The sequence below is a fragment of the Thunnus maccoyii genome, chromosome 16 (genome assembly GCF_910596095.1).
Source record: "Thunnus maccoyii chromosome 16, fThuMac1.1, whole genome shotgun sequence".
Classification (NCBI taxonomy): Eukaryota; Metazoa; Chordata; class Actinopteri; order Scombriformes; family Scombridae; genus Thunnus; species Thunnus maccoyii.
In genome coordinates, this window is record NC_056548.1 from 2,954,242 (window position 1) to 2,976,970 (window position 22,729).

Here is a 22,729-nt window from a genome sequence, read left to right on the forward strand (position 1 = left end):
CCCTGAATAAATGCTATGAGCATTTTTTGTATTTTCCTTCTCTCCTTAATTTATTTGTGAATTTTGACTGAGACTTCACTGTAAATGAGGAAACACGGTTTTAATTCACAGTGCTGCTCCTCCTCCTGATAACTCCTCCCTGTTCTTTCTAACACAACAAGCTCCACTCTGTGCTCATATTTCCTTGTTCCCTCCCCTTCAGATCTACAGTTTGCAGATGGGTCTAACCAACATGTCAGGCTGCATTAACTGCAGGAACACATGTTGTTCAGATCAGAGCTCAAACTTGTTTCACCTTCTGAGAAAGTGAAACTCAGACAGTCGTTGCCACTGAGAGCTGAAATGGCAGAGAAAGGAGTTCAGCTGGACCGAGAAACAATCAGCTGTTCGATCTGTCTGGATCTACTGAAGGATCCGGTGACTATTCCCTGTGGACACAGCTACTGCATGAGCTGTATTAAAAGCTTCTGGGATGGAGAGGATGAGAGGAAGATCTACAGCTGCCCTCAGTGCAGACACACCTTCGCACCGAGGCCTGTCCTGGTGAAAAGCACCATGTTAGCAGCTTTAGTGGAGCAGCTGAAGAAGACTGGACTCCAAGCTGCTCCTGCTGATCACTGCTATGCTGGACCTGAAGATGTGGCCTGTGATGTCTGCACTGGGAGGAAGCTGAAAGCCCTCAAGTCCTGTCTGGTGTGTCTCGTCTCTTACTGTGAGAATCACCTTCAGCCTCACTTTGAATCAACTAAATTTAAAAAACACAAGCTGGTCGACCCCTCGGAGAAGCTCCAGGAGAACATCTGCTCTCGTCATGATGAGGTGATGAAGATGTTCTGCCGTACTGATCAGCAGAGTATCTGTTATCTCTGCACTATGGATGAACATAAAGGCCACGACACAGTCTCAGCTGCAGCAGAAAGGACTGAGAGGCAGAGAGAGCTCCAGGTGAGTCGACAACAAATCCAGCAGAGAATCCAGGACAGAGAGAAAGATGTGAAGCTGCTTCAACAGGAGGTGGAGGCCGTCAGTCGCTCTGCTGATAAAGCAGTGGAGGACAGTGAGAAGATCTTCACTGAGCTGATCCGTCTCCTCCAGAAAAGAAGCTCTGATGTGAAGCAGCAGATCAGATCCCAGCAGGATACTGAAGTGAGTCGAGTCAAAGAGCTTCAGGAGAAGCTGGAGCAGGAGATCACTGAGCTGAAGAGGAAAGACGCTGAACTGAAGCAGCTCTCACACACAGAGGATCACATCCAGTTTCTACACAACTACCCCTCACTGTCACAACTCAGTGCATCTACAGACTCATCCAGCATCAATATCCGTCCTCTGCGCTACTTTGAGGATGTGACAGCAGCTGTGTCAGAGCTCAGAGATCAACTACAGGACATCCTGAGGGAGAAATGGACAAACATCTCACTGACAGTGACTGAAGTGGACGTTTTACTGTCAGAACCAGAACCAAAGACCAGAGCTGGATTCTTAAAATATTCACGCGAAATCACTCTGGATCCAAACACAGCAAACACATATCTGTTATTATCTGATGGGAACAGAAAAGCAGAACAAATGAGTCAACATCAGTCTTATTCTAGTCACCCAGATAGATTCACTAGATATTTGCAGGTCCTGAGTAGAGAGAGTCTGACTGGACGTTGTTACTGGGAGGTGGAGTGGAGAGGGGGAGGAGTTTTTGTAGCAGTCGCATACAAGAATATCAGCAGAGCAGCAGGCTCGAATGAATGCATATTCGGACTCAATGACAAATCTTGGATGTTACGTTGTGACACTAACAGTTATACATTTTGGTTCAACAGTATCTCAACTCTCGTCTCAGGTCCTGGTTCCTCCAGAGTAGGAGTGTACCTGGATCACAGAGCAGGTATTCTGTCCTTCTACAGCATCTCTGAAACAATGACTCTCCTCCACAGAGTCCAGACCACATTCACTCAGCCTCTCTATGCTGGACTTTGTCTTTGTCATAATGGAGTCACAGCTGAGTTGTGTAAACTCAAATAGACAGAAGTCATTTCAGACTTCATGTGTCAGATTCTGTTGTAATTCTTTATGTTTTTGTCTCCATTGTTTCTGAGAGCTCATTGCTGTGGTGTTTCTGAACTGCACAGAGATCAGCTGTCAATCAAACTGGGATTATCAACACTTTTTTCTTTTCATTTGTTGTTCTGTTGATGTTTTGAGTTTCTTTAAATGTCACTTTTTGCTGTGTGTTTTTATCCATGGAGGCTATCACTGCTCATGATGACGTCTTTTACCTTCACTAGGTAGATATTTTGTTCTCATCACTTTGTAAATTCATTAAGAAATGTGCTGTAAACTGTAATTATCATGATGTTAATCATTTATTATGTTCTTGTACATGGCTGACGTTCTGGGTTAAACTAACTGATTGTGTTGATGAAGTGAATCTGTACATGAAATCATTGAACAAGAGTCATTTAACAGACTTTTCTGATTGGATGTGTGAACAATCTGAAGCTTTACATAATCAATAAAGATGTTTTTTTCAAAAGTGAGCAAAGTCTGTTGTCATGAACTTGAAGTCATTTTAATTTATTTTTATGTAGATTTTCATGAAGGTGAAAGTTGAGAATGAGGCTGTCATGTTGGTTCAGTGTTTAGCTCTGTCACCTCACAGAGAGACGGTCCTGGACCCCAATTTATCAGGAACATTTTGGACTTTAGTGAAAGATAAAAGTAAAAACCTTCACTTTCACTCACAAACAGAAGAATAAAAACTATTGATCAGACTAGTTTTGCCATTTACTATTCTCTGTTATTTCAGTTTGTTTGTGACGGTCAGATTTACAGACGATATGAGCAAGTTGAAAAATAAAATACTTTCCTCCGGATTCAGATTGCAGGACTCCTTGTTCTTCTTGTTGCTGAAGATAGTTCTTTATGACTCTGGCAGGATGTTTGGACTCGTTGTCATGGTGCAGAATACATTTGGTACGATCAGATGCCTCCCTGATAGTATGATGGAGAAGAATCTAAACATCTAAAGTGCCTAAAACTTTTTACCAGTCAAAAGTTTGGACAGTTTCCCATTCACTATAGAGAATCTGAGTAACATGTTTTCCAAATGTGTAAAAATGTCACATTTCAAATTGTTTTCTTATTTAAAATTACTGAAACTAATGTAAATTTTGTCATTTTCTCTGATAGGAATTTTTCTTCAACTGAGATGCTTTTCTGGCAACATTGTCTGACAATAGTGCTCAGAAACACAAGTTTTATTTATAATGTATCTTTCAATTTGTGCTTTTATTTTAGCGGAACATCGACGAATAGGAAGTGTTGTAGCTGTCACATGCAGCTGTCTTCACACAGGTTATAAGAGCCTCTGTAACCCAAACTAACTGAGACTGAATGCTGTTCACTTCTGGCTCCTAAAACACAGTTGAACTCCTCCTGCTGGCTCGGAGGAGACATAAGATAGTTACTGTAAAGTTTTGTGCACCTCATGTATTAAAAATATATGAGTTTAAAATAATCGCATGAAGATTTATATTTCCTTGAACTTAAAAGCCTGAAAGTTATAACACAAGTTGAATTTGCTAAAAGTGTATAACTGATTTTCCACATTAACCAACAGGTAAATTCTTAAACACAAGCTGTTATGGAGTCTAAAGGTCTTGGATCCAAATAAACACATAACTAAAACACATAGTTCTACATAATTTCTATGGATCATGGTTGCTGCCTGCTGTTGGGTCTCTGTAAATTAAAGAGTACAGTCTAGACCTGATCTATGTGAAAATGACCTGAGATAACTTCTGTTGTGATTTGATGTTATATAAATAAAATTGACTTGACTTGATATTAAAGCGCTGTCTTGCTATTACAACTTAAAACTCCAATCTTGAATCTCAACAGGCAGATTTATATCATAAAGAAACAGTGATAGATTTCAAACTTACAAAATACAGTTTTTAATTACAAATGGATCCAACAGATATATAATCTCCAGAGACTGATGGTAGATATTTAGACATTATTAAAGATTCTGCCACACACACACAGTTGTTTTCACTTATTCTAATTACATTTTATCATAGTAGGAAAAATGCAGGTGTTACTAATAACATTAACGATGGCTTTGTTCTATTCAAGTATTCCAGTAATGACATTTTATATCATTTTGATATTGTTTTTTTAATTATTTACACCTGTGCTTTTCCTAATGTGACATGTCAAACTGTCTTCCAGGAACAAGGCTGATGTGTGACACAAATTCAAAGCTTCACGTCTCAGAACTCCATCAGATGTGTGTAAGGTCCGTTGGTGTCGAGCTTCAGCACTTGTCTGTTTCCATACGTCCCGTGTTTCACCGTCACCTCGGCTCCGGTCCCGGCTGAAGCGGCGGCTGCCGTCATCTCCTTCTCGCACAGAGAGACGAAGGCGCTGTAGAGCCGCAGTCCGTCCTCTTTGCCGATGTTGTTGTGGTACTGCATGGCCTTGCCTTTGGCCTTCCCGCCCAGCGTGGCCTGAGGGACGATCAGCAGGCTGCCGGGAAGCTCCAACACCGAAACCATCTTCCCCGAGTCGGACTCACACAGCCGCAGGTTCAACAGTGTGGACACTGAACGACAGAGACACACAAAGGAAGGATGCTTTACCTTTACATCTCATACTGAGTGGATTTACAATGAGTGCAAAGAAGGAAAACATCTGTATCAAAAGGTTGAAAAGGTCACTGACCCATCTTGGGCAGTATGTCGTCTGTCGCTCCTTTAAAGAAGCAGACGTAGATCACCATTCCTCTGTCGATCTGAGAGCAGAAACACAACAACATCAGTAAAAGCAACAGGATCTCTTTCAATTCTTGGTCCAGTTCTGTTACATCTACACACTTTCAGACATGTGGCTCATTGATGTGTTTCTAATAGTTTTTGGACAACAACGGAGGAATCAGATATATCAGGCTTTAGATACACACACAATACTTGTTAGTAGATCAATTCATTGCTGGTTTGAGTCTTTCATGATAGAAGGAAAAATATATCTTTCAAATTAAAAAAAATGAAATTAAAGCCTTTATTGGTGATTATTAATAAAGTCTTTATTGGTGGTTTGGATTATGATCCTCACTGACTGGAGGTTTGACTTTAGTTTTCACTGCATTCTGGTTTATTTTGCAGTAATTTTAGTTTGTGTTAACAGCTACTGAAGTTCAAGTTGAACACGGTGTGTTTGAAGCAGCTTTTATTTCACGTTGATGCTTTAATGTGAATCATTTTCTTCACAATGATCAATAAAGATTTCATACTGTAGTGATAGGATGAAAATAAAACGCTGGAGTGTGATGTCTGTTGATTAATCAAATGTAAAAGACAAAAGTACATCCACTTTCTAGATTCATCAATTCATACTAATCAACAAATGAGGCATCACCAAACCCTGACATGTCAACAAGTATTTCACAACTAAATGCAAAAATGTTTTCAGATGGTGAGCAGCTTTTAACTGAGACTTCACTGTAAATGAGGAAACACAGTTTTAATTCACAGTGCTGCTCCTCGTCCTGATAACTCCTCCCTGTTCTTTCAAACACAACAAGCTCCACTCTGTGCTCATATTTCCTGGTTCCCTCCCCTTCAGATCTACAGTTTATAGATGGGTCTAACCAACATGTCAGGCTGCATTCACTGCAGAAACACATGTTGTTCAGATCAGAGCTCAAACTTGTTTCAGTTTCTAAGGAAGTTGAACTCAGACAGTCGTTGCCACTGAGAGCTGAAATGGCGCAGAAAGGAAATCAGCTGGACCGAGAAACAATCAGCTGTTCGATCTGTCTGGATCTACTGAAGGATCCGGTGACTATTCCCTGTGGACACAGCTACTGCATGAGCTGTATTAAAGGCTTCTGGGATGGAGAGGATCAGAGGAAGATCTACAGCTGCCCTCAGTGCAGACAGACCTTCACACCGAGGCCTGTCCTGATGAAAAGCACCATGTTTGCAGCTTTAGTGGAGCAGCTGAAGAAGACTGGACTCCAAGCTGCTCCTGCTGATCACTGCTATGCTGGACCTGAAGATGTGGCCTGTGATGTCTGCACTGGGAGGAAGCTCAAAGCCCTCAAGTCCTGTCTAGTGTGTCTCGTCTCTTACTGTGAGAAACACCTTCAGCCTCACTTTGAATCAAGTAAATTTAAAAAACACAAGCTGGTCGACCCCTCAGAGAAGCTCCAGGAGAACATCTGCTCTCGTCATGATGAGGTGATGAAGATATTCTGCCGTACTGATCAGCAGAGTATCTGTTATCTCTGCTCTCTGGATGAACATAAAGGCCACGACACAGTCTCAGCTGCAGCAGAAAGGACTGAGAGGCAGAGAGAGCTCGAGGTGAGTCGACAACAAATCCAGCAGAGAATCCAGGACAGAGAGAAAGATGTGAAGCTGCTTCAACAGGAGGTGGAGGCCGTCAGTCGCTCTGCTGATAAAGCAGTGGAGGACAGTGAGAAGATCTTCACTGAGCTGATCCGTCTCATCCAGAAAAGAAGCTCTGATGTGAAGCAGCAGATCAGATCCCAGCAGGAAACTGAAGTGAGTCGAGTCAAAGAGCTTCAGGAGAAGCTGGAGCAGGAGATCACTGAGCTGAAGAGGAAAGACGCTGAACTGAAGCAGCTCTCACACACAGAGGATCACAACCAGTTTCTACACAACTACCCCTCACTGTCACAACTCAGTGCATCTACAGACTCATCCAGCATCAATATCCGTCCTCTGAGCTACTTTGAGGATGTGACAGCAGCTGTGTCAGAGCTCAGAGATCAACTACAGGACATCCTGAGGGAGAAATGGACAAACATCTCACTGACAGGGACTGAAGTGGACGTTTTACTGTCAGAAGCAGAACCCAAGACCAGAGCTGGATTCTTAAAATATTCACGTGAAATCACACTGGACCCAAACACAGCAAACACACAGCTGTTATTATCTGATGGGAACAGAAAAGCAGAACGAACGAGTCAACAACAGTCTTATTCTAGTCACCCAGACAGATTCACTGATTATGGTCAGGTCCTGAGTAGAGAGAGTCTGACTGGACGTTGTTACTGGGAGGTGGAGTGGAGCGGGAGAGTAGTTCATGTAGCAGTCGCATACAAGAATATCAGCAGAGCAGGAGACTCGTATGAATGTGTATTTGGATTCAATGACAAATCTTGGGCTTTAAGATGTGACTCTAACAGTTATACATTTTGGTTCAACAAAATCTCAACTCCCGTCTCAGGTCCTTGTTCCTCCAGAATAGGAGTGTACCTGGATCACAGAGCAGGTATTCTGTCCTTCTACAGCATCTCTGAAACCATGACTCTCCTCCACAGAGTCCAGACCACATTCACTCAGCCTCTCTATGCCGGACTTTGGCTTTGTTATGATGGAGACACAGCTGAGTTGTGTAAACTCAAATAGACAGAAGTCATTTCAGACTTCATGTGTCAGATTCTGTTGTAATTCTTCATGTTTTTGTCTCCATTGTTTCTGAGAGTTTGTTGCTGTGGTGTTTCTGAACTGCACAGAGATCAGCTGTCAATCAACTGAGATTATCAACACTTTTTTTTCTTTTCATTTGTTGTTCTGTTGATGTTTTGAGTTTCTTTAAATGTCACTTTTTGCTGTGTGTTTTTATCCATGGAGGCTATCACTGCTCATGATGACGTCTTTTACCTTCACTAGGTAGATATTTTGTTCTCATCACTTTGTAAATTCATAAAGAAATGTGCGATCAAACTGTAATTATCATGATAATAATCATTTATTATGTTCTTGTACATAGCTGACATTCTGGGTTAAACTAACTGATTGTGTGGATGAAGTGAATCTGTACATGAAATCATTGAACAAGAGTCATTTAACAGACTTTACTGATTGGATGTGTGAACAATCTGAAGCTTTATATCATCAATAAAGATGTTTTTTTCAAAAGTGAGCAAAGTCTGTTGTCATGAACTTGAAGTCATTTTAATTTATTTTTATGTAGATTTTCATGAAGGTGAAAGTTGAGAATGAGGCTGTCATGTTGGTTCAGTGTTTAGCTCTGTCACCTCACAGAGAGACGGTCCTGGACCCCAATTTATCAGGAACATTTTGGACTTTAGTGAAAGATAAAAGTAAAAACCTTCACTTTCACTCACAAACAGAAGAATAAAAACTATTGATCAGACTAGTTTTGCCATTTACTATTCTCTGTTATTTCAGTTTGTTTATGATGGTCAGATTTACAGACGATATGAGCAAGTTGAAAAATAAAATACTTTCCTCCGGATTCAGATTGCAGGAATCCTTGTTCTTCTTGTTGCTGAAGATAGTTCTTTATGACTCTGGCTGGATGTTTGGACTCGTTTTCATGGTGCAGAATACATTTGGTACGATCAGATGCCTCCCTGATAGTATGATGGAGAAGAATCTAAACATCTAAAGTGCCTAAAACTTTTTACCAGTCAAAAGTTTGGACAGTTTCCCATTCACTATAGAGAATCTGAGTAACTTTGTGACAACATGTTTTCCAAATGTGTAAAAATGTCACATTTCAAATTGTTTTCTTATTCAAAATGACTGAAACTAATGTAAATTTTGTCATTTTCTTTGATAGGAATTTTTCTTCAACTGAGATCCTTTTCTGGCAACATTGTCTGACAACTCCTACATCACACAGATTGATCAGAAACACAAGTTTTATTTACAATGTATCTTTCAATTTGTGCTTTTATTTCAGCGGAACATCGACTAATAGGAAGTCTTGTAGCTGTCACATGCGGCTGTCTTCACACAGGTTATAAGAGCCTCTGTAACCCAAACTAACTGAGACTGAGTGCTGCTCACTTCTGGCTCCTAAAACACAGCTGTGCGCCCCCTGCTGGCTTGGAGGAGACATTAAATGGTTTACTGTTACTGTTTTGTGCACCTCCTGCATTAAAAATATATGAGTTTAAAATAATCGCATGAAGATTTATATTTCCTTGAACTTAAAAGCCTGAAAGTTATAACACAAATTGAATTTGCTAAAAGTGTATAACTGATTTTCCACATTAACCAACAGGGTAAATTCTTAAACACAAGCTGTTATGGAGTCTAAAGGTCTTGGATCCAAATAAACACATAACTAAAACACATAGTTCTACATAATTTCTATGGATCATGGTTGCTGCCTGCTGTTGGGTCTCTGTAAATTAAAGAGTACAGTCTAGACCTGATCTATGTGAAAATGACCTGAGATAACTTCTGTTGTGATTTGGTGTTATATAAATGAAATTGACTTGACTTAATATTAAAGCGCTGTCTTGCTATTACAACTTAAAACTCCAATCTTGAATCTCAACAAGCAGATTTATATCATAAAGAAACAGTGATATATTTCAAACTTACAAAATATAGTTTTTAATTACAAATGGATCCAACAGATATATAATCTCCAGAGACTGATGGTAGATATTTAGACATTATTAAAGATTCTGTCACACACACACAGTTGTTTTCACTTATTCTAATTTCATTTTATCATAGTAGGAAAAATGCAGGTGTTACTAATAACATTAATGATGGCTTTGTTCTATTCAAGTATTCCAGTAATGACATTTTATATAATTTTGATATTGTTTTTTTTTATTATTTACACCTGTGCTTTTCCTAATGTGACATGTCAAACTGTCTTCCAGGAACAAGGCTGATGTGTGACACAAATTCAAAGCTTCATGTCTCAGAACTCCATCAGATGTGTGTAAGGTCCGTTGGTGTCGAGCTTCAGCACTTGTCTGTTTCCATACGTCCCGTGTTTCACCGTCACCTCGGCTCCGGTCCCGGCTGAAGCGGCGGCTGCCGCCATCTCCTTCTCGCACAGAGAGACGAGAGACTGTAGAGCCGCAGTCCGTCCTCTTTGCCGATGTTGTTGTGGTACTGCATGGCCTTGCCTTTGGCCTTCCCGCCCAGCGTGGCCTGAGGGACGATCAGCAGGCTGCCGGGAAGCTCCAACACCGAAACCATCTTCCCCGAGTCGGACTCACACAGCCGCAGGTTCAACAGTGTGGACACTGAACGACAGAGACACACAAAGGAAGGATGCTTTACCTTTACATCTCATACTGAGTGGATTTACAATGAGAGCAAAGAAAGAAAACACCTGTATCAAAAGGTTAAAAAAGGTCACTGACCCATCTTGGGCAGTATGTCGTCTGTCGCTCCTTTAAAGAAGCAGACGTAGATCACCATTCCTCTGTCGATCTGAGAGCAGAAACACAACAACATCAGTAAAAGCAACAGGATCTCTTTCAATTCTTGGTCCAGTTCTGTTACATCTACACACTTTCAGACATGTGGCTCATTGATGTGTTTCTAATAGTTTTTGGACAACAACGGAGGAATCAGATATATCAGGCTTTAGATACACAGACAATACTTGTTAGTAGATCAATTCATTGCTGGTTTGGGTCTTTCATGATGATATACTGATAGAAGGAAAAATATATCTTTTAAATTTAAAAAAATGAAATTAAAGCCTTTATTATTGATTATTAATAAAGTCTTTATTGGTGGTTTGGATTATGATCCTCACTGACTGGAGGTTTGACTTTAGTTTTCACTGCGTTCTGGTTTATTTTGCAGTAATTTTAGTTTGTGTTAACAGCTACTGAAGTTCAAGTTGAACACGGTGTGTTTGAAGCAGCTTTTATTTCATGTTGATGCTTTAATGTGAATCATTTTCTTCACAATGATCAATAAAGATTTAATACTGTAGTGATAGGATGAAAATAAAACGCTGGAGTGTGATGTCTGTTGATTAATCAAATGTAAAAGACAAAAGTACATCCACTTTCTAGATTCATCAATTCATACTAATCAACAAATGAGGCATCACCAAACCCTGACATGTCAACAAGTATTTTACAACTAAATGCAAAAATGTTTTCAGATGGTGAGCAGGTTTTAACTGAGACTTCACTGTAAATGAGGAAACACAGTTTTAATTCACAGTGCTGCTCCTCGTCCTGATAACTCCTCCCTCTTCTTTCAAACACAACAAGCTCCGCTCTGTGCTCATACCTCCTGGTTCCCTCCCCTTCAGATCTACAGTTTATAGATGGGTGTAAACAACATGTAAAGAGCTGTCAAACCTGTTCAACTTCTCAGAAAGTGAAACTCAGACAGTCGTTGCCACTGAGAGCTGAAATGGCGCAGAAAGGAGTTCAGCTGGACCGAGAAACAATCAGCTGTTCGATCTGTCTGGATCTACTGAAGGATCCGGTGACTATTCCCTGTGGACACAGCTACTGCATGAGCTGTATTAAAGGCTTCTGGGATGGAGAGGATCAGAGGAAGATCTACAGCTGCCCTCAGTGCAGACAGGCCTTCACACCGAGGCCTGTCCTGATGAAAAACACCATGTTTGCAGCTTTAGTGGAGCAGCTGAAGAAGACTGGACTCCAAGCTTCTCCTGCTGATCACTGCTATGCTGGACCTGAAGATGTGGCCTGTGATGTGTGCACTGGGAGGAAGCTGAAAGCCCTCAAGTCCTGTCTGCAGTGTCTCGTCTCTTTCTGCGAGAAACATCTTCAGCCTCACTTTGAATCAAGTAAATTTAAAAAACACAAGCTGGTCGACCCTTCGGAGAAGCTCCAGGAGAACATCTGCTCTCGTCATGATGAGGTGATGAAGATGTTCTGCCGTACTGATCAGCAGAGTATCTGTTATCTCTGCTCTCTGGATGAACATAAAGGCCACGACACAGTCTCAGCTGCAGCAGAAAGGACTGAGAGGCAGAGAGAGCTCGAGGTGAGTCGACAACAAATCCAGCAGAGAATCCAGGACAGAGAGAAAGATGTGAAGCTGCTTCAACAGGAGGTGGAGGCCGTCAGTCGCTCTGCTGATAAAGCAGTGAAGGACAGTGAGAAGATCTTCACTGAGCTGATCCGTCTCATCCAGAAAAGAAGCTCTGATGTGAAGCAGCAGATCAGATCCCAGCAGGAAACTGAAGTGAGTCGAGTCAAAGAGCTTCAGGAGAAGCTGGAGCAAGAGATCACTGAGCTGAAGAGGAAAGACGCTGAACTGAAGCAGCTCTCACACACAGAGGATCACATCCAGTTTCTACACAACTACCCCTCACTGTCACAACTCAGTGCATCTACAGACTCATCCAGCATCAATATCCGTCCTCTGAGATACTTTGAGGATGTGACAGCAGCTGTGTCAGAGCTCAGAGATCAACTACAGGACATCCTGAGGGAGAAATGGACAAACATCTCACTGACAGTGATTGAAGTGGACGTTTTACTGTCAGAAGCAGAACCCAAGACCAGAACTGGATTCTTAAAATATTCACGTGAAATCACACTGGATCCAAACACAGCAAACACACAGCTGTTATTATCTGAGTGGAACAGAAAAGCAGAGCTAATGAGTCAACAACAGTCTTATTCTCGTCACCCAGATAGATTCACTAATTATTCTCAGGTCCTGAGTAGAGAGAGTCTGACTGGACGTTGTTACTGGGAGGTGGAGTGGAGCGGGAGAGTAGTTTATGTAGCAGTCGCATACAAGAATATCAGCAGAGATGGATGCTTGCATGAATGTGTATTTGGATTCAATGACAAATCTTGGGCTTTATATTGTGACACTAACAGTTATACATTTTTGTTCAACAAAATCAAAACTCCCGTCTCAGGTCCTGGTTCCTCCAGAGTAGGAGTGCACCTGGATCACAGAGCAGGTATTCTGTCCTTCTACAGCGTCTCTGAAACCATGACTCTCCTCCACAGAGTCCAGACCACATTCACTCAGCCTCTCTATGCTGGACTTGGTCTTTATAATGATGGAGACACAGCTGAGTTGTGTAAACTCAAATAGACAGAAGCCATTTCAGACTTCATGTGTCAGATTCTGTTGTAATTCTTCATGTTTTTGTCTCCATTGTTTCTGAGAGCTTGTTGCTGTGGTGTTTCTGAACTGCACAGAGATCAGTTGTCAATCAAACTGGGATTATCAACACTTTTTTTCTTTTCATTTGTTGTTCTGTTGATGTTTTGAGTTTCTTTAAATGTCACTTTTTGCTGTGTGTTTTTATCCATGGAGGCTATCACTGCTCATGATGAAGTCTTTTACCTTCACTAGGTAGATATTTTGTTCTCATCACTTTGTAAATTCATTAAGAAATGTGCAATCAAACTGTAATTATCATGATAATAATCATTTATTATGTTCTTGTACATAGCTGACATTCTGGGTTAAACTAACTGATTGTGTGGATGAAGTGAATCTGTACATGAAATAATTGAACAAGAGTCATTTAACAGACTTTACTGATTGGATGTGTGAAATATTAAATCCTGTATAATTTTAAAATATGTTGCTTTTCCTCATTTGATTCCTTTCACTTTCCTTTTGGTTTTGGTTTATGGTAAACAATCCTGTCTGTGTTTAGAGGAATCATCTCTAAAAGCCCAGCCTTTACACACACTTGAAGGTTGCATCTTTTAAATAACAAAAAAATGAAATTAAAGCCTTTATTAGTGATTATTAATAAAGTCTTTATTGGTGGTTTGGATTATGATTCTCATTGACTGGAGGTTTGACTTTAGTTTTCACTGCGTTCTGGTTTATTTTGCAGTAATTTTAGTTTGTGTGAACAGCTACTGAAGTTCAAGTTGAACACGGTGTGTTTGAAGCAGCTTTTATTTCACGTTGATGCTTTAATATGAATCATTTTCTTCACGATGATCAATAAATCAATAAATAGAAATTTATCTGATTTGGAGGAAGAGTTAGAGAAATATGGAGGCATCACCAAACCCTGAAATGCCAAGAAGCTCATATTTCCTTGTTCCCTCCCCTTCAGATCTACAGGTTATAAATGGGTGTAACCAACATGTGATGCAGAACAAGAGCTGTCAAACCTGTTCAACTTCTCAGTAAGTGAAACTCAGACAGTCGTTGCCACTGAGAGCTGAAATGGCGCAGAAAGGAGTTCAGCTGGACCGAGAAACAATCAGCTGTTCGATCTGTCTGGATCTACTGAAGGATCCGGTGACTATTCCCTGTGGACACAGCTACTGCATGAGCTGTATTAAAAGCTTCTGGGATGGAGAGGATCAGAGGAAGATCTACAGCTGCCCTCAGTGCAGACAGACCTTCACACCGAGGCCTGTCCTGGTGAAAAGCACCATGTTTGCAGCTTTAGTGGAGCAGCTGAAGAAGACTGGACTCCAAGCTGCTCCTGCTGATCACTGCTATGCTGGACCTGAAGATGTGGCCTGTGATGTCTGCACTGGGAGGAAGCTGAAAGCCCTCAAGTCCTGTCTGCAGTGTTTGATCACTTATTGTGAGAAACATCTCCAACCTCACAACAATGTAGGTCAATTTAAAAAACACAAGCTGGTCGACCCCTCGGAGAAGCTCCAGGAGAACATCTGCTCTCGTCATGATGAGGTGATGAAGATGTTCTGCCGTACTGATCAGCAGAGTATCTGTTATCTCTGCTCTGTGGATGAACATAAAGGCCACGACACAGTCTCAGCTGCAGCAGAAAGGACTGAGAGGCAGAGAGAGCTCGAGGTGAGTCGACAACAAATCCAGCAGAGAATCCAGGACAGAGAGAAAGATGTGAAGCTGCTTCAACAGGAGGTGGAGGCCGTCAGTCGCTCTGCTGATAAAGCAGTGGAGGACAGTGAGAAGATCTTCACTGAGCTGATCCGTCTCATCCAGAAAAGAAGCTCTGATGTGAAGCAGCAGATCAGATCCCAGCAGGAAACTGAAGTGAGTCGAGTCAAAGAGCTTCAGGAGAAGCTGGAGCAGGAGATCACTGAGCTGAAGAGGAAAGACGCTGAACTGAAGCAGCTCTCACACACAGAGGATCACAATCAGTTTCTACACAACTACCCCTCACTGTCACAACTCAGTGCATCTACAGACTCATCCAGCATCAATATCCGTCCTCTGAGATACTTTGAGGATGTGACAGCAGCTGTGTCAGAGCTCAGAGATCAACTACAGGACATCCTGAGGGAGAAATGGACAAACATCTCACTGACAGTGACTGATGTGGACGTTTTACTGTCAGAAGCAGAACCCAAGACCAGAGCTGAGTTCTTAAAATATTCACGTGAAATCACACTGGATCCAAACACAGCAAACACACTGCTGTTATTATCTGAGGAGAACAGAAAAGCAGAACGAATGAGTCAACAACAGTCTTATTCTAGTCACCCAGATAGATTCACTGGATGGAGTCAGGTCCTGAGTAGAGAGAGTCTGACTGGACGTTGTTACTGGGAGGTGGAGTGGAGAGGGAGAATAGTTTATGTAGCAGTCGTATACAAGAATATCAGCAGAGCAGGAAAGTCGAATGAATGTGCATTTGGATTCAATGACAAATCTTGGGCTTTATATTGTGACACTAACAGTTATACATTTTTGTTCAACAAAATCAAAACTCCCCTCCCAGGTCCTGGTTCCTCCAGAGTAGGAGTGTACCTGGATCACAGTGCAGGTATTCTGTCCTTCTACAGCGTCTCTGAAACCATGACTCTCCTCCACAGAGTCCAGACCACATTCACTCAGCCTCTCTATGCTGGACTTTGGATTCATAATTATGGAGCCACAGCTGAGTTGTGTAAACTCAAATAGACAGAAGTCATTGTAGACTTCATGTGATAGATTCTGTTGTAATTCTTCATGTTTTTGTCTCCATTGTTTCTGAGAGCTCGATGCTGTGGTGTTTCTGAACTGCACAGAGATCAGCTGTCAATCAAACTGGGATTATCAACACTTTTTTTCTTTTCATTTGTTGTTCTGTTGATGTTTTGAGTTTCTTTAAATGTCACTTTTTGCTGTGTGTTTTTATCCATGGAGGCTATCACTGCTCATGATGACGTCTTTTACCTTCACTAGGTAGATATTTTGTTGTCATCACTTTGTAAATTCATGAAGAAATGTACAATTAAACTGTAATTATCATGACAATAATCATTTATTATGTTCTTGTACATAGCTGACATTCTGGGTTAAACTAACTGATTGTGTGGATGAAGTGAATCTGAACATGAAATGAACAAGAGTCATTTAACAGACTTTACTGATTGGATGTGTGAACAATCTGAAGCTTTACGTAATCAATAGAGATGTTTGTTTGTCAACAGTGAGCAAAGTATTTTCTTCTGTCTTCATCTCAGGATCTCATTCAAAGCTTGTGGAGAAAATGTGAAACTAAAATGAGAGTTTATTTGAGGCAGTTTTCCTCCTGAAACACCACAAAGTACAGTTTCAGTTACAGTTTCATGTTCAGAGCAGACAAACGTTTGTCAGTCAGTCTCTGAACTTTCAGCTTTCTTCACTAAAGCAGCTTTGTCACAGAGAAAAGAGCAGAGTTTTCTATCACTTGTTGCTTTTATAAACAAGATTTTCTTTTTGCATTTAGTTGAAGTTAGTTCTCAAGTTTGTACTCGAGACTTTTCTTAAGTGTTGTTTAGAGAAGTTTGATGAAGACGAGTTTGTAAAGTTTAAATCCAGACTTGATTAAAACTTCTTGTGACTGATTTTGTTCAGGGTTTAATCTCTCAGTCCACAAACTGCTGCTGTGCTGAAGAGTTTTTGTCATTTATATTAACTGATAACTAATTAATTGACAATTGAAATGCATCTAAAACAGTGGTGATTAGTTTCCTGACAGCTGTGATTGATTTGTTGCACCATCACAGGTAACATTACTCCACCTTTTCTACTGCAGAAGTCATTCAGGAATCATTTGATCAAAACTCTGCACATATGAGACGCTGAGTTCAGTTCAATCGTAATAAACATCAGAAGGAAACAACATGTTCACTCCAGTTTGAAGCCGTGAAGACTCCATAATAGATGTTTGGTGAAGTTTTCTCAGTCGTCACTCAAACACTGTTACAGTTTTAACTAAAAAACTCATATTTTAATATCAAAACTAAATTAAACACATGTGTACTCCATCAAGTCCAGTCATAAAATGATTAAACTATAAACTGAAGATATCATTATTCACATTTGGTCACATGTATTTCTATGTCCGTCACTCAGATTTCAAGAAGTCAGAGAAATCACAGCCTGCAGCATCAAATCTCACATTCACAAGTTCTGTTTACAACCTGAAAGCTGATGTGAATAATAATATTTGCAGACTGGAAACTCTTCTCTCCCATCTTTCCCATGTGACCTGAATGCAGCGTCGGTGTTACAGGGTGTGACTTCTGTCAACAAACTGACACAGTGTGATATTACATATATTAAACTGATATTGTTTGAAGCTGCCAAAGGCTCAGTGGAGTTTTTACATGTCTTCCTGCAGTGAACACAAATCTATCTTCCTGTAACATTCAGTGACTCCTCCCAGCTGGTTAAATTAGAGACATGTTTGTCAGAAGTCCATCACTGGATGTGCAATAATTTCCTGCATTTGAATGCACACAAGACTGAAATGCTGCTCGTTGGTCCAGCTAGATTCACATCGTTTTTTACAGACTTAAACATTAATCTTGACGGTTGCACAATTTCTCAGACCCATACAATCAAGAATTTGGGAATAGTATTTGATCGATCCCTTACATTTTAGCCACATATCAACTATATAACACGAACAGCCTTCTTCCACCTGCATTTTGGCCATGACATTTTCATTGGTTTCATTGTGTTAAATAATATGTTATGTTGTACATCAAAAGCAAAGTTTCAGTTATATTCAATGTTAAAGACAGAATGATGAATACCAAATACTTCTGTCAGTGCTAATACAGAGGAAATTTAGTTTTTTTTTAAAAAGGTGGGAAGGTACCAATATTTTTGGCCAACATTTCTATACTTTCCTCACTAACTCTACAAACCCACCAGTGCTGTATCGTCAACAGACTTTAGTCAGTTAATGTGTGAGTCTGTGGATTTTAAATTCTTTGCATTCAAAGAAAACAACACAGGAGATAAAATGGCTTGTGGTGCGTCTGTGTGTAGAAGAAACATCTCTGACAGCCCAACTTTTACACACACTTAAGGATTGCATTTTTTAAATAAAAAAAGCTGAAATTAAAGCCTTTATTATTGATTATTATTAAAGTCTTCATTGGTGGTTTGGATTATGATCCTCACTTACTGGAGGTTTGACTTTGGTTTTCACTGTGTTCTGGTTTATTTTGCAGTGATTTTAGTTTGTGTTAACAGCTACTGAAGTTCAAGTTGAACACGGTGTGTTTGAAGCAGCTTTTATTTCACGTTGATGCTTTAATGTGAATCATTTTCTTTGCAATGATCAATAAATCTGTTTTTAACCAATAAATAGAAATTGACCGGATTTTAAGGAAGAGTTAGAGAAATATGGAGGCATCACCAAACCCTGACATGCCAACAAGTATTTTACAGCTAAATGCAAAAATATTTTCAGATGGTGAGCAGCTTTTAACTGAGACTTCACTGTAAATGAGGAAACAGTTTTAATTCACAGTGCTGCTCCTCATCCTGATAAACTTCCCTGTTCTTTCAAACACAACAAGCTCCTCTCTGTGTTCATATTTCCTTGTTCCCTCCCCCTCAGATCTATAATTTGATGATGGGTGTAACCAACATGTAAAGCAGTACAAGAGCTGTCGGGCTTATTTCAACTTCTCAGTAAGTGAAACTCAGACAGTCGTTGCCACTGAGAGCTGAAATGGCGCAGAAAGGAGAGCAGCTGGACCAAGAAACAATCAACTGTTCGATCTGTCTGGATCTACTGAAGGATCCGGAGACTATTCCCTGTGGACACAGCTACTGCATGAGCTGTATTAAAAGCTTCTGGGATGGAGAGGATCAGAGGAAGATCTACAGCTGCCCTCAGTGCAGACAGACCTTCACACCGAGGCCAGAAAGGATTGAGAGGCAGAGAGAGCTTGAGGTGAGTCGACAACAAATCCAGCAGAGAATCCAGGACAGAGAGAAAGATGTGAAGCTGCTTCAACAGGAGGTGGAGGCCGTCAGTCGCTCTGCTGATAAAGCAGTGGAGGACAGTGAGAAGATCTTCACTGAGCTGATCCGTCTCATCCAGAAAAGAAGCTCTGATGTGAAGCAGCAGATCAGATCCCAGCAGGAAACTGAAGTGAGTCGAGTCAAAGAGCTTCAGGAGAAGCTGGAGCAGGAGATCACTGATCTGAAGAGGAAAGACGCTGAACTGAAGAAGCTCTCACACACAGAGGATCACATCCAGTTTCTACACAACTACCCCTCACTGTCAAAACTCAGTGCATCTACAGACTCATCCAGCATCAATATCCGTCCTCTGAGCTTCTTTGAGGATGTGACAGCAGCTGTGTCAGAGCTCAGAGATCAACTACAGGACATCCTGAAGGAGAAATGGACAAACATCTCACTGACAGTGACTGAAGTGGACGTTTTACTGTCAGAACCAGAACCCAAGACCAGAGCTGAGTTCTTAAAATATTCACGTGAAATCACACTGAATCCAAACACAGCAAACACAGATCTCTTATTGTCTGAGGGGAACAGAAAAGCAGAGCTAACGAGACAACGACAGTCTTATTCTCGTCGCCCAGACAGATTCACTCGATGGTGGCAGGTCCTGAGTAGAGAGAGTCTGACTGGACGTTGTTACTGGGAGGTGGAGTGGAGAGGGGTAGAAGTTCGTGTAGCAGTCGCATACAAGAATATCAGCAGAGCAGGGATTGAAAGTGCATTTGGATTCAATGGCAAATCTTGGATGTTGTATTGTGGCACTAACAGCTATATATATTGGTTCAACAGTATCTCAACTCGCGTCTCAGGTCCTGGTTCCTCCAGAGTAGGAGTGTACCTGGATCACAGTGCAGGTATTCTGTCCTTCTACAGTGTCTCTGAAACCATGACTCTCCTCCACAGAGTCCAGACCGCATTCACTCAGCCTCTCTATGCTGGACTTGGTCTTTATAATGATGGAGACACAGCTGAGTTGTGTAAACTCAAATAGACAGAAGTCATTTCAGACTTCATGTGTCAGATTCTTCATGTTTTTGTCTCCATTGTTTCTGAGAGTTCGTTGCTGTGGTGTTTCTGAACTGCACAGAGATCAGCTGTCAATCAAACTGGGATTATCAACACTTTTTTCTTCTTTTTATTTGTTGTTTTGTTGATGTTTTGAGTTTCTTTAAATGTCACTTTTTGCTGTGTTTTTATCCATGGAGGCTATCACTGCTCATGATGACGTCTTTTACCTTCACTAGGTAGATATTTTGTTCTCATCAGTTTGTAAATTCATAAAGAAATGCAAAATCAAAGTGTAATTATCATGATAATAATCATTTATTATATTATTGTACATAGCTGACATTCTGGGTTAAACTAACTGATTGTGTGGATGAAGTGAATCTGAACATGAAATCATTGAACAGACTTTGAACAGACTTTACTGATTGGATGTGTGAATAATCGGAAGCGTTACATAATCAATAAAATGTTTTTTCAACAGTGAGCAAAATATTTTCTTCTGTCTTCATCTCAGGATCTCATTCAAAGATTCTGGAGAAAATGTGAAACTAAAATGAGAGTTTATTTGAGGCAGTTTTCCTCCTGAAACCCCACAAAGTACAGAGTTCATGTTCAGAGCAGACAAACATTTGTCAGTCAGTCTCTGTACTTTCAGCTTTCTTCACTAAAGCAGCTTTGTCACAGAGAAAAGAGCAGAATTTTCTATCACTTGTTGCTTTTAACAAACACAAACAGAAGAATGAAAACTGTTGATCAAACTAGTTTTGGCTTTAATGCTGTTAAAGAGGTGTGTTCAGTTGGTTCAGAGTAGATCTTTGATGACAGCAGGACAGAAACTCTGTTTTCTGTCTGATTGGACTAAATATCGTTGGTCATGATCACCTCGTCTACCAACAGCAGAACGTCTGCAGCACATTTCATTTCCATTTCAACCAATTTCCTTTCATTCATAGAGAGTTGATGATTTCACACAAATAAAACTAATAATTAAATATGTTCTTGCAGAATAACTCACCACTGAGTTAACTGTAAGGATGTTTTTTTTAAAGAATGTACAATACAGTAGTTGTCGGGTCAATCCATATTTCTGATTGGTTATTCCTTCATGTGATCAGTCATGTGATCAGTCATCACTTTTCCACATTGCTGTGAGTAGGAGTACATCACTTGATAAAAGTGTCTTGTTGCTCACACTCAGTTTAACTCAGCTTAAACTATAAACTGAATATATAATTATTCACATCTGGTCACATGTATTTCTATGTCAGTCACTCAGATTTCAAGAAGTCAGAGAAATCACAGCCTGCAGCATCAAATCTCACATTCACAAGTTCTGTTTACAATCTGAAAGCTGATGTGAATAATATTTGCAGACTGGAAACTCTTCTCTCCCATCTTTCCCATGTGACCTGAATGCAGCGTCAGTGTTACAGGATGTGACTTCTGTCAACAAACTGACACAGTGTAATATTACATATATTAAAACCTGTCTTTACTGATATTGTTTGAAGCTGCCAAAGGCTCAGTGGAGTTTTTACATGTCTTCCTGCAGTGAACATCACAGCAGGTCAACAACTGACATCTGAAAACTGATGCACGACACAAGAGGGCGCCTTCATCCTGCTAACCAGGGATGTAGTGGAGGTTAAAGCTCCTCCACTCAGTCTGTCTGCAGTTTTAGTGAAGAACATGTTTTTAGGCCGATTAAAAAACACCATGATAATAAGAATGTATCTTGTCATTCATCATGGTAAATGGTGTCAAAGTGCTACAAGTAATTAGTTAGTTAGTTAGTTAGTTAGTTAGTTAGTTAGTCAGATTGTAGAAATGTCTTTGGCTTCACCACATAGTGTTAAAAACAACGCAAGACAGCTGATGAGGGCATACGGCATCAACATCAACGACGTAACCTCTCCTTGGGTCACCTTGCCATCATGTCTGTCTGGACCAAGGTTACTCCTCCGCTCCCCAGCACCACAGAGCCTCTGCTCCCCAGCACCACAGAGCCTCCGTTCCCCAGTACCACAGAGCCTCTGCTCCCCAGTACCACAGAGCCTCTGCTCCCCAGTGTCACAAAGACTCAGCCCCTGGTTCCCAGCTTTCAGCTCACACACCAGCCCAAGCAACCTCCTGTTCCTGCTGGGCTGCCCCAGCAATCTCCTGGACCTGAGCTGCAACCGTCCTGTCCCTGTCTGCCTGAAGTCATGGAGTCCCTGGTTCTTTGGTTCCTGTTGAGGTGTTTCCTTTGGCTGCCAACGCGTGGGGGCTGTGGGGCTTAGCCTTCATCCCCAACCTTCAGATCAGCCTCCATAGGGGCTCCGCCTTTGCCACCGGCACACTGCCCAACCTCCAGAGGGGTTCCGCCTTTGTCGCTGGCACCCTGCCTTACCTCCAGAGGGGTTCTCCCATTGCTGCCAGCACCCTGCCCAATCTTCAGAGTGGCTCCCCATGTCTGATCACCCTCCTGAGTGACACCGGCCATCTGTCATACACCCCAAGTCGCCCCCCCGAGCGACTCCTGCTCGTCCTGCAGAGTAGCTTCAGCCATTGCCTCTGCCCTGTGGTTGCCTGTCATAGGTCCTCAGCTTTCCCTTGGTCCTGGCCCCAGGCTGCTTGTCTAAGACTGCTTGCTGGTGGCTTCTCGCTCTGACTCTGTCTGGCCCTGGGCCGCCCACCTGAACTGTCTTGCTTCACCCCTGTTCAGCCCCCAGGCCACCCAACCTGAGTGCTGCCTCCCTGGTTCCCAATGTCCTGTC

The 22,729-nt window shown here is 41.3% G+C and overlaps 5 protein-coding genes and 1 pseudogene across 5 annotated transcripts; 4 read left to right on the top strand and 2 right to left on the bottom strand.

The window, feature by feature from the left end:
- Positions 1-174: 174 nt before the first annotated feature.
- Positions 175-7,484, top strand: LOC121881042 (E3 ubiquitin/ISG15 ligase TRIM25-like). Its single transcript, XM_042388686.1, has 2 exons — positions 175-2,014; positions 5,620-7,484. Exons 1-2 carry the CDS (start codon positions 262-264, stop codon positions 7,431-7,433), a joined length of 3,567 nt encoding a protein of 1,188 aa, XP_042244620.1. The 5' UTR covers positions 175-261; the 3' UTR covers positions 7,434-7,484.
- LOC121914028 (D-aminoacyl-tRNA deacylase 2-like) lies at positions 3,927-4,924 on the bottom strand. The gene is made up of 2 exons (XM_042436969.1): positions 4,720-4,924; positions 3,927-4,600 (listed from the first exon to the last, which is right to left on the bottom strand). Exons 1-2 carry the CDS (start codon positions 4,811-4,813, stop codon positions 4,269-4,271), a joined length of 426 nt encoding a protein of 141 aa, XP_042292903.1. The 5' UTR covers positions 4,814-4,924; the 3' UTR covers positions 3,927-4,268.
- A 1,890-nt stretch (positions 7,485-9,374) lies between the features above and the next one.
- On the bottom strand, positions 9,375-10,375 carry LOC121914029 (annotated as a pseudogene).
- A 752-nt stretch (positions 10,376-11,127) lies between these two features.
- On the top strand, positions 11,128-12,857 carry LOC121914025 (tripartite motif-containing protein 16-like). Its single transcript, XM_042436964.1, has one exon. The coding sequence runs from the start codon at positions 11,184-11,186 to the stop codon at positions 12,855-12,857; it is 1,674 nt and encodes a 557-aa protein (XP_042292898.1). The 5' UTR covers positions 11,128-11,183.
- A 1,009-nt stretch (positions 12,858-13,866) lies between these two features.
- Positions 13,867-15,632, top strand: LOC121914024 (tripartite motif-containing protein 16-like). Its single transcript, XM_042436963.1, has one exon. The coding sequence runs from the start codon at positions 13,959-13,961 to the stop codon at positions 15,630-15,632; it is 1,674 nt and encodes a 557-aa protein (XP_042292897.1). The 5' UTR covers positions 13,867-13,958.
- Positions 15,633-18,335: 2,703 nt separating this feature from the next.
- On the top strand, positions 18,336-19,662 carry LOC121881043 (tripartite motif-containing protein 16-like; the record flags this gene model as incomplete). Its single annotated transcript, XM_042388687.1, has 2 exons — positions 18,336-18,369; positions 18,863-19,662. Coding segments are annotated over exons 1-2 (834 nt in total), but the record flags the coding sequence as incomplete, so codon positions are not given.
- Between the last annotated feature and the right edge of the window lie 3,067 nt (positions 19,663-22,729).

Bases quoted from the DNA above. Each gene is read 5' to 3' on its own strand.
- LOC121881042 (XM_042388686.1), top strand. From the start codon at position 262: ATGTTGTTCAGATCAGAGCTCAAACTTGTTTCACCTTCTGAGAAAGTG. The intron at 2,015-5,619 runs AGACAGAAGTCA...CCTCCCCTTCAG, and splicing joins TGAGTTGTGTAAACTCAAAT to ATCTACAGTTTATAGATGGG.
- LOC121914028 (XM_042436969.1), bottom strand. From the start codon at position 4,813: ATGTTGTTGTGTTTCTGCTCTCAGATCGACAGAGGAATGGTGATCTAC. The intron at 4,601-4,719 runs GTCAGTGACCTT...TCTGTCGTTCAG, and splicing joins CGACATACTGCCCAAGATGG to TGTCCACACTGTTGAACCTG.
- LOC121914025 (XM_042436964.1), top strand. From the start codon at position 11,184: ATGGCGCAGAAAGGAGTTCAGCTGGACCGAGAAACAATCAGCTGTTCG.
- LOC121914024 (XM_042436963.1), top strand. From the start codon at position 13,959: ATGGCGCAGAAAGGAGTTCAGCTGGACCGAGAAACAATCAGCTGTTCG.